This window comes from Scardinius erythrophthalmus, assembly GCF_964197995.2.
Source record: "Scardinius erythrophthalmus genome assembly, chromosome: 17".
Classification (NCBI taxonomy): domain Eukaryota; kingdom Metazoa; phylum Chordata; class Actinopteri; order Cypriniformes; family Leuciscidae; genus Scardinius; species Scardinius erythrophthalmus.
Window position 1 is genome coordinate 23,754,480 of NC_138237.1, and position 17,161 is coordinate 23,771,640.

The window sequence follows — 17,161 nt, forward strand, 5'->3', positions numbered from 1 at the left end:
TATCCTTTCAATTTTATAAACTTTTATAAACCCAGCCAATATAATCACAATGAACACATCCAAAATAAAATCTTTAACATAGCCTATATAACAACTGCAAAGCGTCTAATTTGTAAACAAAATGATTTACACTCTAAATCCAGCATAAACTCCGACACAATTTGCATATTTTTAAACTCTCAAAACAGACGTCACATCCCGAACCTCATAGCAATTGGCTGCCCAACCTTTTGACGCTCTCGGTCGCTCTCAACGCTTTCTCCGGTCCGCTGTCAATCCCAAAATGCATTGTGCGAGCGTGAAGCTCGACTTCCATAGGAATGAATTGAAAACGCTCGCTCCGCTCCGCTCGCACCGTGCCAGTGGACACGCACCGTTAGCTCTGAACGCGCATCTATTTCGCTTCAAACGCTCGCTTTATCATTATACGCGCGAATGGATTCAAACTGTTCTAGCATCGAACTAGACGCGGATTTGACGCTCTATTCGCGTTTGGTGTGAACGCAGCAAAATGAACAGGCTGCGATGTCAAGATTGCAATGCTGGAATGTGTGTGTGTTCGTGTGTGTGTCAGAGAGAGAGAGAGAGAGAGAGAGAGAGAGAGAGAGAGAGAGAGAGAGAGAGAGAGAGAGAGAGAGAGAGAGAGAGAGAGAGAGAGAGAGAGAGAGAGAGAGAGAGAGAGAGAGAGAGAGAGAGAGAGAGAGAGAGAGAGAGAGAGAGAGAGGCACGGGCGCGATCGAACAGTGGAAACATAAAAACATACTCATACGTCATTTTGTTCATACAGGACATCATTAAAACTGCGAAAAGTGTTTAGCCTACTTAGCCTATATTTGTGTAAAACACAACATTGTGCTTTTGTCAAACTGTAAACTCTTGTCAAACTGTAACCTACAACTGTCACCCAACCAAAATCACACACACACACACACACACACACACACACACACACACACACACACACACACACTTTAAAAGACAAAATTATCTCATCTTTTGGACATTCATCATATTGCATTGGTTTTCATTTCTTGTCCTAAAACAAAGCACTAATCTGTTTATTTTGAAGTTACACATTCCACATTGATTAAAAAAGAAAATCAAATGTGTTTTTATAATGGTAGTATTATTTTATACAGAAATAAATTATTTATAATTCAGATAAGAATAACGTTAAAGTTAATTAAAATTTTAAGGAAACAAATATATTGATTTGAAATATAGCAAATTAATTTTAAATTCATTCAGGTACAATTACCAAACATATCTCAAGGTCTTTTGAATAAAGGGTGGCAGTCTTTCATTATCAACCGTTGTTGTGGACTATATACTGGAGAAGATTTTGTTCTCCATTTGAGTGAGATGTCTTTATGTGGCTAATTGAGCAAAGTGCTTCCATATATTTTATTAGTAGTAGTATTAGTTCAAGAATAAAATAAAAATATCGGATTGATATCGGTATCGGCAAATAGCCAAAGCTGCGGCATCGGTATCGTATCGGAAGTGAAAAAGTGGTATCGGGACATCCCTAGTACGTAGTGTTTCTTTACAAAGTGACATCGCCAACTACTGTCCTGGCAGTAGAATACAGCGTTTTTAATCGTTTCACATCATTTCGTCTCATTTTGAAAACATTGTCATCTGTATGCGAAAAACGCAAAGGAAAAACATTTCCATTTTTAGTAGGCCTACATTGTTGTCGTGTAAATGTACCAGTAGTGTAGAAGTTCACGTGGTTGAAAGCCACAAAAGACCGCCTACTATCCACCTACTGACCAAATGTGTAAACATTATGGGAAGAGCGCTATCCAGACGGGATTTAAACATTGTCGGCTGAAGACCTAAGTTTGGTTTGAAGAAGAAAAATGTACCAAGCACAATGTTCTCTCACCATTCCTGTTTTCTAACACACACTCACAGCATTCGTTGTGTCTTGCGGCTGTTAGAGCAGAAATGAAAGCTGCTGCTCTCTGTCTGTTTTTCCATCGTCTAAGGTCGCATGTAAATTGCGTGAGCTTATTTTGTCTATTTGATCGAAAGATCTGAAAAAACCCATACATTTACTCACCCATAAACCCTTCCCTCTAAGAAATCAGGACATCAAGTGGTTGAAAGTGGACAAAAGAGATGGATTAAAACACCAGGTGTAAACAGGAATGTGTCTCCCTTGTCAACTTGTGATCTGATCAACCAAAACGCATCTTAATTCCAGGTGTAAACAGGACCCCAGATATAAAAAAAAAAAAAAAAAAAACATGCAAAATAATGTCTTAATGAAACTGAAAAGGGTTACTTGTTGGGTTAGGGGATAGAAAATATCATTAGCTCAGTATTAAAAGCAATAGAAGTTGATGGAAAGTTACCAACATGAAAAAAACAAGTGTGTGTGTGTGTGTGTGTGTGTGTGTGTGTGTGTGTGTGTGTGTGTGTGTGTGTGTGTGTGTGTGTGTGTGTGTAGACTCTGTTCTTCTTCTGACACACACACACAGGGTTAAGATGACATCAACATCCCAGATTAAAATAATTACAATTCTTCAATGCATAAATTAATCTAAAAAGAAAAATACGGTGTGAACCCTGTAATTAGCATAACAAAAGATAATATAAAAGACACATTACCTATTGGAGTTTGTTAAAGTGGTCTTACCTGTTGATATTTCAGTGTTTACTCATTGAGGACAGACACAGTCTTGCAGCAGTTCTGTTTGAAACAACACAAAATGGACCTTTGCATACGAGTTAGAACAGTAACAATTGTATCCTCAGTAAGACACGCTCAGTGATGTAAGGCAGAATCCTCACCTCTCAGATTCTCCTCCCTCCCTTCACTCTTCTTTCACTCTCCCTGCCCTCCCATCCCTCCTCTCATTCTCTCTCTTTTTCTCTTTCTTTCTGTGCCTCAGCTTGGGGGCTGGTCATCTGATTGAATCTGATTACCTCGCTACATGCTGTCCATTCAGAGAAGATAAATATAACGTCCCTGATGAAGACTTTCCCGAGGACAAGGTGCACTAGGGGAAAATGTGTGTGCGTTTGGCTCTGTGTGTTATTAAATTCTAGAGAACCATCAGCATCAAGGTTACGAGCAGAATACACTCCATGCATTAGCGCCATCTCTGTCCCTGCCTCTATTTAGCTTCCTTCCATTTCTGTCATTCTCTATTTATTCACCCCCGGGGCAGTTGCATGTCTTCGGAAGACACACCAGGAGTGAGCGAAACTCAAGTCTTGAATCTCTACACAGAACCCCAGTCATTATCAATCTTTTAGGCCATTGAAATCATCACGAAAATGAAAACTGATGGTATATCATGGTCTTATTGTGGAAATTCATCGGTAGATGTTATTGTAAACAAACTAATATCTTCATAATATTTCAACAAAATGTAATCGCTTGAAACAACCTCTGAAATGCTTCCCAGGTCAGAAAGGTATTTTATTGAACAGATAAATTGTCATTTGTAGCTCTCTAACAGAGTTCATTATAAAGCATCATCTATTGTGAAGGGTCATTTCATTATGGCGTAGCGCTGTGCTGGAATTTATTTTCAAGGAAGTACCGTGTCTATTAATGGGTATAGCTACAGTAACGTCTTCAGCTAGTCAGCTTGAGATCCTCTCCCATCTTAACTGGTTATATCTATTAAGCATAGTAGTAGTGAATGTTATATGAGCTGTAGGATAACCATATTCGTCCGCACAGTCAAGCAGAGCCAAAGCACAACCAAAACAATGTTCTTCCACAAAATACATGCAGTTCTGTTTTTTAACCGCTAGAGGGCCAAAAGTTTCATTGTGTACCTATAAATAATCGCAAAATATCCATTCAAGCATTTTAGGCTACAGTCTGTAGCCTATGCAACTTCTCTAAAACCATACTGCCTTAATTTAATTCCACTCAAAGGTAAAGGATGTTAGTTATTCTAAAACTTCCGCCAACTCATTTAAACATGTTTTACCTGTCTAGCAGGAAAAAAGCAAGCTCGGCATCTGTTTTCATGTGCTTAGATCCCTCCGGTGACTAAAAAAAAGTTTAACTCTTGCTTTTTGATTACTTGATTGTCTTCTTATTGCTGAAAAATATTGAAATATTGTGAATATTTTGCACCCTTCTAAAATGAAAACTGATACAAGTTCATCTATCACACACTCAGCTTTCATTTTACCATATGAACTGCCCAATGAAAATGGGCAAAATGATTGACTGTCAGAAAATGTATACAAAGAAAGACCACTTTATATTATTTATACGGTTTACAGAGTCAAGGGCTGTGACTGTCACAGTTGCCGCGATATCTCAAGACGGTTAATGCGGTTATGTATTTGACCAATAATTTACAAATGATTTAAAATATTTTATATTACCATAGATGAAAAAGAACCATTAGATGCACTCAAGGTGAACTTGAGCCTTCATACTCTAGTCACAAGTATTCACTAGAAGGTATTTCTTCAGGAGGCCTGACTTCATACTTTTATTGAAGTATGTCTTAAGTATGTCTTACTTTTATTATCCGATCAAGTCACAATGGAAAAAGTCTTGTCCTTTTTTTATTGAAAATAACCTGTTTCCCATAAATGGATTTGTTAAAGTCATTAAAGACCTGAAAAACTAATAGGTGCTTTAATTGCTTTAATTGCTCGTTCATGATAACTAACGCATCAACTTAATGTAGTAAAGTGTACATAATAAAGTGTTCCCAAATACCAATTTCGAATGGTTTTGAAAACCTCAATGAAACCTTTAAGGGAATTACGCAATGTATGTCTTCATTAAAACAGATAGAATGTATTTTTGTTATGTGAATCAATTAGAAATAAATACAAGCAGCTAGACATTAACATGTGCAGAATCACATCTACTGTAAACAATATTTCGTAGCAACTGCTTTTATCAAAAAAAGTATAATCCTAATAACAAGTGTCCATCGTTAAAGACCGTCACATTCACTTCCCTGAAACATTATTCTCTATTCTTCGTGTTCCGGTGTGACTGATCATTGAAGCAAAGGATGTAACAGGTCCATTAAGCTCACACCACAGTTTCTCGGGCTGGGTTTAAGCACTGGCTCTCAGATGGTCCCTCCCCTAATGTGTCTGATTGTCCTGCAGGAGAATCCACTTCAAGAGACCCCATACTGGAGCAGGACTCCTCCAGCGATCTGTTGTTCTCAGCCTCCTCAGCCTCCTCCAGGGGTAACTGAAGGAACTGAGGCAGCATTAGATGTTCTTTCTTCAGGAGACCTCGCTGATCATCAGCACTGCAGGTCTGTGCTCGGTTTAACAACTCCACCAAACCTGAAAGTCCCGAGATAAGCACATTTAGATAGAGACATCTAGATAAGCAGGTTGTGTTCTACGGTACTATAAAGACCAGCGAATAGAAACGAGGTAATCATCATTTACCCTCCATGTCATAGGTTCTCCTCAATCCAGGGTTCTTCTGTCGGGCATTTGATCGAGAATTCACTGGAGGGAACATGTTTGCATCCACACCACCTCTCCGATCCTGGTGACAGATGCAGGAGAGGTTATACCTCAGAGAAGGACTGAAGATTATTAAGATATTGAGATACGCTGTTCTAAAGCTGTAGACTCACTTGTAATGAAGTAGGTGAGACGCTCCCTTTTAAGCCGCTGGCTTGATCAACACCTGCAAGAGTGATTAGATTGATCAACAGTTTAGAATTTTTATTTTAGGGTGAACTGTACCTTTAAAGAAGACTGATTCCAGAGAGTAAGAATAAATCAATCTGTCTATATATCTATGTCTATCTACGGTATATATCTATGTCTGTCTGTCTATCTATCTATGTATCTATCTATCTATCTATCTATCTATCTATCTATCTATCTATCTATCTATCTATCTATCTATCTATCTATCTATCTATCTATCTATCTATCTATCTATCTATCTATCTATCTATCTATCTATCTATCCGTTCAGTAGTTCAAAATGAAACCTGCAAGATGTAGAATTTAAAATAGAATTTGTACATACGTTTATCTAGAATTAGTGTCTTATTGGCCAGAGAGGTGACAGCTGTGTTCATACTTATTATCTGTCCGCTTCCACTCTGAAAACAGAGGACAGAAAACATGTGAGCACATGGCTGATGTAATGCAAATGTTGATATAGACAGATCAATGTCATTTCTAATAATATTTAGTAATTAGGATTGTATGACAAGTAGATTTATTAGCATTTAGTATGTCTAAATAGCATGAAGTTTGGTCACTAGGGGTCACTTCTTTGTTACTTTGGTTTTTTTTTTATTGATGTTACCGTAAATTACTATGAAGAATACTAAAAAGCATGTGGAGGTTTCCTCTGCATATTGACTGTATTGAGTTTTTCATGTTGCTGTGTGTAAGGGTTTTGATGAACATAAAACATTAAATGATTTTTTAGTACTGGCACTGTCCTACTTTTGCAGCTGCAGTTTAATAACAAGAGAAACGGGAAAATCTGTGAATGTCTCCCTGTAATCTTGTGGTCCATCAAAAAAGGTCAAACTGTTAGTTTCAACAAAGAACGAAATACTTGTTCTGGCCAATCTAGACCTCCCCCTCACCATGGTAACAGTGGCGTCCTGTGCCCTGAGGCGGTATTTGTTAAGCATCGTCGCTAGGGCGTCCTGCAGGGTCTTATTTGACTTCACCACAACAGCTACCGTCTTACCTGCGAATGCTACCTTTACCCTGTACGAGAAACACACAAGCACATATTAACACCTGGTGACAACAGGCAATTCAGACTGATTGTTTGCATTTAAAGGAACTGGCCATCCATAAATGAAAAGTCTGTGATCATTTACTCACATTTACTCATGTTGTATCAAATCTGATGTTTTTTCTTCTGTGGAACACATAAGAAGTTTTTTTTTTTTTAGTTTTTTATGAATGCTGGTAACTAAACAATTTCGGTTCCCATTGACTTTAATTTTATGGACAAAAAACATAATGGAATCCAACCAAAACTGCTTGGTTACCAACATTCTTCTAAATATCTTCTTTTGTGTTCCACAGAAGAAAGAAACGCATACAGGTTTGGAACGACATGTGGATGAGTAAATGATGTCAGAATTTTCATTTTTGGGTGACTTTTTTTGCACAACACTCACGCAAATGTGACCCTCAGTTCCAAAAACACCTGCTGATCCTTCAGCACAGAGCTGTCCTGGTCCAATGACAGCGGTTGCTATATGTGACACACAACGGGAGATCACAATAAAAAAAAATTCATATAAAGACATCTTGCCTAGTAATGTACATGTAAATGTTCTGCACTTCTTACTTTGTCTTTGCCTTGTAGATAAATAATGATGTCTGACAGAGGAAGGCCTCTTTTTTCACATACGCCAGTGAGCATTTTGCGGACGGTGACACCAGGTCGGGCCGGGGTCAGAGATGCCGTACCATCGGGCAGGAAGACACAGCAATACTTATCAACCCCTCCGTCTGCAGAGCGTGCCACTAATTTCTCAACCTGCAACAACAGATATGTGTTGATACCAGTACTGGTATGGCATTGTATAATGCTGGTATCTACAGACTTTGTAGCAAGTTACCTCTGAACTCTTCACAAGTCCAGTCTTGAAGCTGATAGGGGATTCTGGAAATGGCCAATAGAGAACAGAGATTTTATTAGATGTCTAAAAACCTATTATTAGTTCAATTTGCCCTTTATTTAAACCCTGTGTGGGTTAGGTGGTTTTGACATCATAAAATCACCTCCCCAGGACCCTCTCTTCTCTTTGCGTTTGTCTTTTCCTATAATGCCTTGCAGATTGACCTTCCTTCTCTCTACCACATCATCAGTCTCTGGTGTACTTGTCTTCGCCTTTAACCTCTGGAAAACAACAAACTCATATAAATCTCTTATTAAGATCAAATACAGTCATTTTACATTGAGATATCAAGTTACCTCCTTAGTTTTATCGAACTTGACTTGCTCTCTGGGTGAAGTGCTGCTGGTGTGTTTCGTTGACGTGAGGGGTTTGCCACGAGGGTCCAGCCCTGGCAGAGGCCTGCCCTCCACATTAGCTAGCATGCAGCTTTGATAGAGCTGTGAGCGCACGAAACGAGTGTAGCTGTCAAACTTCATCAGTTTAAAGATCTGAAAGGGGGAAGAGAGAATGGAGAGTTTAGGTAAGAAGGACGCTTCTGCTCAAGAGGGAGTCAAAGCAGGATGGGCTCTTTGCTTTTGAGTTGATTGCTTTTAGTAGCTCTGGATAATTGAGTTATGATTGCTGTATGGTCTTAAACTAAAGTGGTTTGCCTTACCACATGACACAACAAATACGTCTTCGTCACGAATGCCAACTAATTCAATATGACACATATCTTTGTTCTTACACCACACAAATGGGCAAAACTACAATAGCATCCAGTGTCAGTTTTTTCCCCCTGCTTGTTTGACAGATGCAAAAATCTACTAATTTGTTGTTGAGGCTAAAAGCATTTGAAATTGATTGAAAAAGACACTTAATACGGTGCCTTCTTGCAGTGAAGACAACTTTGCTGATTATAATGGGAATGCTCTAGTTTATATTATTGCATCACTAACCATGTACATGGAACGCTTTATGCACTTGGGATGCACTGTCATGAGCAGAGGCTCCTAAACTATTTTTCTTGAAACCCTGTGTATATACAGTGCTATGCATAAGTTTAGACACCCATGCTAAAGTTGACTAAAAAGAGGAATAAAAAATCATCTTTTGGAAATTGAACTTAATGCCTTAATTTAAAAAATTAGGAAAAATCCAACCTTTAAGGACACCAATTTTCTTTGTGAATGAATAATGTATCGTAAATAAATAAATGTTCTTCCTTAAAATACAGGGTGCATAAGTCTGGACACCCCTATGTTAAATTCTCATAGAGGCAGGCAGATTTTTATTTTTAAAGGCCAGTTACTTCATGGATCCAGGATACTATGCATCCTGATAAAGTTCCCTTGGCCTTTGGAATTAAAATAGCCCCACATCATCACATAGCCTTCACCATACCTAGAGATTGGCATGGTTTTATTTCAGTTAGCCTAATAGCTGGTTTGATTTGCATTGAGAGATGATCTTATGGAAAGTACTCCATGCCAATCTCTAGGTATGGTGAAGGCTATGTGATGATGTGGGGCTATTTTAATACACATTCCACTCAGTAGCTTATGTGCACAATGACAATTCATTTTTTTGGCCCTCCTCCACCCCAGAACCACCTGTCTAGATCTGCTACGGGGTTCTCTCAACCTTGAAGCGGCATGTATCCTAATATCTCTGTAATTCTGAGCATGTTTCAACATTAGGCCTCATGCCAGCGAAGCAGATCTACCTCATCCAGGTCAATCCTCCTTACACTCTATTCTTATCAATGAAATGCTCTTGAAATCTATTTCAATCGACATTTCTACCTGATATGATGTCACATACCTGTTGTTGGGCTTTTTGAAAGATTTCAGCATGAGGGTTTTGAACATCTTTCTCCTCGACTCGTACCCTGTCATCTATGTTAATGGGAGAAGTTGCGTTGCTGGACAGGAAGCTGTTATAAATTGACAACGCCTCTCTCTTGAGCTAGGGTAAGAAAACAAATGTAATTTTTACATTTTCTGTAGGAATTAGAAAGGAAAAGAAACAGTGATAAAATAGTGGTTAGATATACAATACGGAGATTTACCTGCTCTGATTGATAGGCAGGTATCTTGCGAAACTTTTCACACGCCAGCCAGAATAAGATGTTCTCAGCACTGACCTCAGATTTCAGAAATGCCTTTGGTGCATACAGACAAAATGTAACGCTAAGAATATGCCTCAAATCTGGATGAACTGCATGTGTCGGTGGGCATGATAATTGCTATCACCTGTATTATTATTAAAAACAAGACAATTTAGACAATTTAATTTCTGGTTCTGGCTGGTATCTCTGTTGGCCACCAAATGAGGAATTCACAGAGGTTTATCCATCTCAGAGCTCTCTCACCTAAAAACCCAAATGTTTCCTCCCCCCCCCACAAACTCTCTTCCAGCCTCCCTTCTGAAACATTCTCCACACCTCCTCATTTACCTATAATTACAGTGACTCATACCGTGGGCTGTTTTCCTCCTCACCTCCTGTTTTTTTTTCTGATTTTACACATTTCACAATGAATTGGGGTTGAGTTGCTTGCTCTGCGTGGTCGGTAAACAAATGAGAGCGTCAAGCAACATGGCAGCATCTCTCTACGAAAATCTGTTTATTACGAAGTGAATAAGTGCAGAAGTATATGACGTGTACACTGAGAAACTAGAAGCGAAGGCTTATTTCTAGGACACCGCTTCTGCTTTTCTCTGCCGAGTAAGACATTACCCGTTTTTAGGGCTGTCTTTCGATTAAATCTATATTAATCAAATTAATTGCATGATTTGCTGATTAATTAATTGCAATTAATCACACTTATGTCAATATTACTTGAGTTGCCTGTAGGAGAAGTGGTGCTTTAACTTTGAATTGGTCCAATGCATTGCTTTTAATGCACTAAATTGACAATATTAGAAGTTAGTAGATCATTCAGCAACCTTCCCACCCAGTAAACTCAAGTGCTTTTTAGAAGATTCATTAGTGAAAATAACCAACACAGTAAGCTAATCAATATCTTCCCCTAAAGCCCATTCATCTGTGTATTTTTTCTGATTTTGATGTGCTTCTTTATGGCCAGAAATATTCACTCTTTTGAATGACACTTGTTTAGTTCACTCACCGTGAAGTAGCGTACGCCCATGGGGTCCTCCAGCAGCCTCTCGAAGCTGACGGCCCAGCTGGCCACCTGACCCACACCTCTGGTCCCTTCACTGGGCACGGTGGGCAGACTGGAGTTACTGCTGGAGTACTGTGGCGTTGTGCGCTCATCGGTCTCCAGCACATTCAGTTCTAACACCCACGAGACGGAGAGGATGTTGAGAAGCACTGGCATTTGAACATAAAGTATTTCTGTGTATTGTGAGGGTCTGTTGACAGTTGTGTCCCAAATGACGCACTACACACTATGTACTTATGTACTCAGCTCTGCAGTGAACTTTTTAAGGTTATTTTGTCATTCATCAACATCGGAATTTAATAGCCCGTCCCCCTACGCTATGTAATTAAACCTGCAACAGTTGAGTGCGTGAAGTGTGAACTCGCTGTTTTCTTCTGAGTCCGCACTTTTGTGACGTAATGCCGCTTTGACTGTCGGGTAGACGTCTGCTGCAGAGTCGGCAAAAGTGCGCATCAAGGGCGCATATCGACTAAAAAGGGGTGCTCTTGAGCCATTGTAAGTCCACAAGACAAAGTACATATGAAGTGTGCCATTTGGGACAGGGCCCAACATTCCACACTTCGTTTTTTCGGTTAATTAAGTGCATTATCCACGTATTTAAAGTGCACTTTTTCCACTTGGAATTTTCAGTGTGAACACAATACTCTCTATATTTATACTACATGACATAAGTGACATAGAATAGTGCATAAGTATGCAAATTTTGACCCACTTTACCTAACTAGATAAAGTTTGACATGAACTTTTAGGTAAAGTGGATTATACTATAAGTCATTAAATATAGCCTACTATTGAGCAAACATGAACCATGAAAAATAAGTGCACTTCATTTTATTTGTGTACTTCAAATCTTAAAAGTAGCCTATATTTAAAAAAAAAAACTGTACTTGCAGGAAATTGCAAGGAAATAAAAAGCCACTTAATAGTTCTTAAAGAGAGTACACTTGTATGACTTCTTCTTCTTAACTTAAGAACACTTTTAAGTACTTTATATTCATCACAAATAAAAAGTTTTACTTTACATACTTTTCAAGAATGCTTTGGAATATAGACATTTGGTTGGTCTTGTTTTAAAGAAGACATTTGCCAGATTATTGTAGAAGTGAAATACATTATGAAAGTGAAACAGAAAAAAAGTTATATAAGTTTGAGTTTATGAAAATGTACAATGTAAAAATATAATTATTTATATTTTATATAAAATATATATATTACAAAATATATTTTACTCTAAAATGCCAAAAATCTAAACAAGTTGTGGTCCAAATTTTAGGCTGATATCTCAAAAAAATGAGCTTTCAGTAAGATTTAATTTGGGTGCAGTACCAAACTTTTTCACTAGATGGACAGCCAAGCTTCCTTACTGACCATATAAGGGCGCCTCCATTTTCATATATGTTTTGAGTGATCTGAACCATGTCTTTCCATAATTTCATACATTTTATGAAGTATACATCCTATTCAGAAATAGTATGGGTGGTTTGGCAGTATTTGATTTGATTTCAACCTCTAATAAACATAAAAAGAGCACATGTGCGTTATAGCTCGCTGCCACATCACAAATCAAGAATCCATAATATTTTTCTATATATTCAAAACATTTTCAGACCTAATTTTCTCATAAAATTTAATTGGTGTTATCTTTTGAACTCTTGGCATGAAAACAAACTGATGTTTCTACCAATCTTTCATGATTTTTCATGTTTATTTCTATTTCAAAATAAAGGCCTAAACACGCCTAATGAATATGAAATATTCTTGTTGCAAATTGATAAATTACTGCTCCTCTGTAATTTATTTTAAAAAACAGCAATTTCTATGAAAACTAGAGATTGTAAGCTTTCAAATGATATACAGTTTGTCAAAATTACTTTAGGTTTTTACTAAGATATTATTGTTCTAAATATATATGACCGTCCCACCTGTGACACTTAATAAAGAACTACACAGAAACAAATGAGTAACGCACTATTAACATTCTAGTAACTGCTACTAACTAACAGAAAACTGGTAGTTCACTATTAGCTAATCAGTAACTATTTTTTCCATTCCTCCCAGAGAACTACTATACAGGTTCATAATTAAAATGAATAATGCATAATGTATAACATAAGGTAATGGTAACCCATTAGTAATTAATCAAGTGTTGCTACATGCTTCTAAAGGAACTACTAATAATTTGGATCAGTATTCTAAAGTGAAAAGCTTGATAACTACCTAATATTGACTGAAGTTATTGTAAGCTTCTGAGGTTTTTGTAAGGTTTTGGATAGTTATGACTCAAGTGTGTTATAGTCATATAACACAGTCATATAGTCAAGATAGTTATAGTAATGACTACTAATTATTTGGATCATAGTGAAGTGAAGATCATGGGAACACACTAGTAATGACTAGAGTGTTACCAAATCCATCGGAAGGAATTACTATTCAAAATCTTACAAAAATCTCAAAAGCTAACAATGACTTCAGTCAATATTAGGAAGTTATGTTTTTCACTTTAGAATACTGATCCAAATAATTAGTAGTTTCTTAAGAAAGATGTAACACTTTGATCATTACTGGTGGGTTACCGTTACCTTTTATTATAATTATGCATTATTCATGTTAATTATGAACCTGTATAGTTCTCTGGGAGGTATGGAAAAAAATAGTAGTTACTGATTAGCTAATAGTGAATTACCACATTCGACTGAGCGCTATGATTGCTAATTTGTTCATCTAAAAGTTTCTTGTTAGTTAATAGTAGTTACTAGAATGGTAATAGTGTGTTACTCATTTGTTCCTGTGTAGGTAATCATTAATGAAGGAACAGTATTCTAAAGCGTTACCATATATTTAAAATTTTAATGATCTTTTGTTTAATAATCTTTTGTATAAGTACACTTATTCTGATGTGTTGACTAGCATACTAAAGCATATGTAAAATACTTGATTATCATTTTAATTGTAGTGTTATTCTATATTCGCCTACATTTAAAGTTAATATATTTTATATGTATTAAATTGCAGCAGCTACATTATTTCAATTGTGTGATTACAAATATTTAAATAGTTTTAAAAGAAATTACATTAAAATATATTTTAGTTTACCATAAATGCTTTTCAGTACATTTGAAAGAACACTTGAACCACATTTCAATGATAATAGAAGAAATTACTTATATTACATATAAAGATAACTCTAATTGCATTTAATATCAATTTAAACTATAATAAATGTTCATTTAATTGCAATTAATATGCAATTAAGTGCTTCTTTGTCATATTCTTTGAAATTATATAATAATTTTTGTAAACATAAAATGTTTATATACATGCTACAAATTTAAATTCATAGCAATCCCATTTTTGCTGTTGATCTGTCCCATTTTATCTGAAAAATGTTTTTTTTTTAATATATTGCAGCAAATATTTTTTTGATATAATGCAAAAAAACGAGCATCAGTGCTGAATTATTTTTTGCACAGTTCTTCGGGTCATCTTGTTTTAGGCTCTAAACACTTTTCCGTTTGAATGTGAAGTCAATTCAAAAGCACAGCACATAAAACCGTGAAAATAAAATCCAGTGTATAAACATGTCAGTCAGTGAATCTTTTGTCAAAGGACGCATGAGCTGATTTAGCCCTGTTTTGTCTTTCCTCATGCAGGCTGCGGGAATGTGTGAGACATGCTAAAGAAAGAGCTCGTCAATATGACACCATTAACGTTTGTGCGCTGCTAAACTGTCTCAACCCAAAATCTGTTGATGACACTTTTTACAGTTCTCTTCCTTTATTCCGACACTTCACTCGTCACTTGTTTTTGTGGCTCTGATGTGCAGTAGAGGAATTTCCCAAGCATGAGTTCGAGTCACACTTTATGAATGACTAGCATCAGACGCTTGATGATTATACTGGTGCGATCGATGATTGTCTTCAATTCCAGACAGTCACATGACTTTCTATACCTCTGTCTGTCTGTCTGACTTTCTGCCTACCCACCTGTTTTTCTCTCCCAATCTCTCTGTCTCACAATGACACTTGAACAGAGAGAGAAACTGATGTGGTTACACCCCCACCCCCAAAACCGGATGTAAACAGGTCACTGATAAAGTGATAAACCCAGAGGTATGACTGCATTAGAACTGTTCGCCGACCATGTGGATAAAGTATAAAAACACATGGCCGCACGGACTTCTGACCTTCTGACCCCTGATGCCGTAGATGGGGGAGAACATATCGTTCATCCTCCATCTCCTCTAAAAAAAACATGATTAATGAATAACTTACCTCCATCTGATACTGCCAGTGTCTGTAGGAGAAAATATAATGATATCGATCAGAGTTATAATTATACCAATCAAAAATATGTATGTTGAATCATGGCATACATTCATCTGTGGTATGAGTTGAAGTACACATTTCTTGGTAAAAAATGGTGTTTGATTCAATGCCTGCAGGCGATTGAGACACACACAAGCACCAGAAAGGCTGAGTGAAAGAGCTCACGAGCAACAAAACGAGACACACAATTGGAATCTGAGATAAAATGGCTTTCTTTTTCCCTCAAATTGGATATTAACTGATATTATTGTTCTCTGATCGTCTCATTCCCGGAGGGTAATGTAGTAGAGCTTACATCTTCAATGATCTACAGGAAAAAAAAATCAAGCAAGTCCCTAAAACATTTTATTTTATTTTTTTGCCACCTGAATAAAAGAAAGTAGTTGCAACTCTACATTAGTTAGTTCAAGGGAACTTTTAACATTATAGTTTGACCTGATATGGTTAAAAAATACTCCTTGAGGAGAAAAAAATGTTCAACTCATTCTCAACAGATGCATTTTCATCGCCATATTCATATTCTGTGACAACGCTGTGTTTACACAGACCTGCACATACATTTTTAGTCAGGCTCTTTGAACGTACCTTAAGTCCGTTGGATATCTCAATGTTATTCCCTTTCAGAGACATATCCTTGGAATCACATGTACTTTAGGTTATTAAACGCATGAGTGAGTTGTTTCTGATGTGCGTTTGAGACAGCTCTGAACACAATATAACTTCCTGCTCGAGCAGGAAGTCTTACCATGGTAACATGCCGCAAGAGGAAGTGTGGGCATGTTTCAGACAGAGCTCTTTTTTGAACTTTTTTTTTTACAGTGAAACCATGGCTGCAGTTCTTCCATCATTACATAATGAATAAGGTCATTCGTGTATAAAAACATTCATTGGAATTAAATGATTGGGTATTTGTGACATTTAACATTTGTTTTGTTGTTATTGACATGTTTTAGCACTGTACGGTCAGATTCTGAAAGAGCACATGGCAATTAGATAAAACATTATCACTCAAGCAATCATGACCAAAATACCATATACCACTGCACTTCTGCTGGTGAACTTCAATCAGGTTTTCTTCAAACAGCAAATCTACCGTTTTGAGATGATTCAACATTTAAAGGTCATAACAGGATCTTTAGCTAATGGCTAGCATGGCAGTAACTTCATATGCCTAAAAACAGTAGACAGATGAGGAAATGAGGGCTCTTCTGAAATCAGTCAAAGCTTTTACCTTGTTGAGGCTGTGAGGCTGACTGTCTGACAGGGTGTTGTGTCTCCCAAGAGTCCTTCGTAAAGAGTTGCGTCGAGCGAGGTTTGAGAACCCTCTAGTGATTTCATTGAAACTCAAGGTCCTCTGACATAAAATTCACACAAAAAATTTTTTCACATATTACAACCTCACAATATAAAAGCTTTACTGTACAATAAAATACGAATTATCAATTTATGGTTTCATAAAAATATTCATGGAAAAATGTAACCGAAACAATTAAATCCTTGTATGAAGATATAACATCTATGTATATACAACATGTATCATGCATATAGAACATCTAGTTACTGGGGTGCCTCAGGGCTCAGTGCTTAGACCACTTCTTTTCTCCACATGTAATCACTAGGATCTGACAGACAGACAGACAGACAGACACATACATGCAAACATACATACACATACATAGATTTTTATGAAAAAGTAAATTGATTACTATTCAGATCAAGTAAACAGTTAAACATACACTCAAATGTTTCAATTTGGCCCAAATCCAAACTCGGAAAAAGCTACAAATATAGTTGTGAGAAGCAAAAAAAGAAGAAACAAGTAATAAAAACTCAGTGAGTGTTTTAGCGCAATTTTCTCACGTCATGGGATCACAACACTAAGAGATTTTTTTTGTGCGTTCCCGAGATTAGACCTTCCTTAACATAATGCCGAAAACCCGAAGTCTAGGTGGTCTGGTTGAGGAGTAGAAAGAAGTGCAAGATTGGTGCGCACAGACAGAACAGAAATCATGAGTTAACAATCGCAATTTTGTCC

General features: G+C 37.0%; 1 protein-coding gene across 1 annotated transcript; it reads right to left on the bottom strand.

Moving 5' to 3' along the window:
• Positions 1 to 3,409: 3,409 nt before the first annotated feature.
• Positions 3,410 to 15,874, bottom strand: rgs14b (regulator of G protein signaling 14b). Its single transcript, XM_081390459.1, has 15 exons — positions 15,712 to 15,874; positions 15,073 to 15,094; positions 10,745 to 10,914; positions 9,685 to 9,777; positions 9,438 to 9,581; positions 7,931 to 8,122; positions 7,738 to 7,855; positions 7,575 to 7,618; positions 7,301 to 7,492; positions 7,128 to 7,204; positions 6,579 to 6,705; positions 6,005 to 6,080; positions 5,601 to 5,653; positions 5,407 to 5,509; positions 3,410 to 5,298 (listed from the first exon to the last, which is right to left on the bottom strand). The coding sequence occupies exons 1-15, from the start codon at positions 15,754 to 15,756 to the stop codon at positions 5,033 to 5,035; spliced, it is 1,722 nt and encodes a 573-aa protein (XP_081246585.1). The 5' UTR covers positions 15,757 to 15,874; the 3' UTR covers positions 3,410 to 5,032.
• Between the last annotated feature and the right edge of the window lie 1,287 nt (positions 15,875 to 17,161).

Bases quoted from the DNA above. Each gene is read 5' to 3' on its own strand.
- rgs14b (XM_081390459.1), bottom strand. From the start codon at position 15,756: ATGTCTCTGAAAGGGAATAACATTGAGATATCCAACGGACTTAAG. The intron at 8,123-9,437 runs GTATGTGACATC...TCCCCCTTTCAG, and splicing joins TTCAAAAAGCCCAACAACAG to ATCTTTAAACTGATGAAGTT. The intron at 6,706-7,127 runs GTGAGTGTTGTG...TTTCTCGTACAG, and splicing joins GAACTGAGGGTCACATTTGC to GGTAAAGGTAGCATTCGCAG.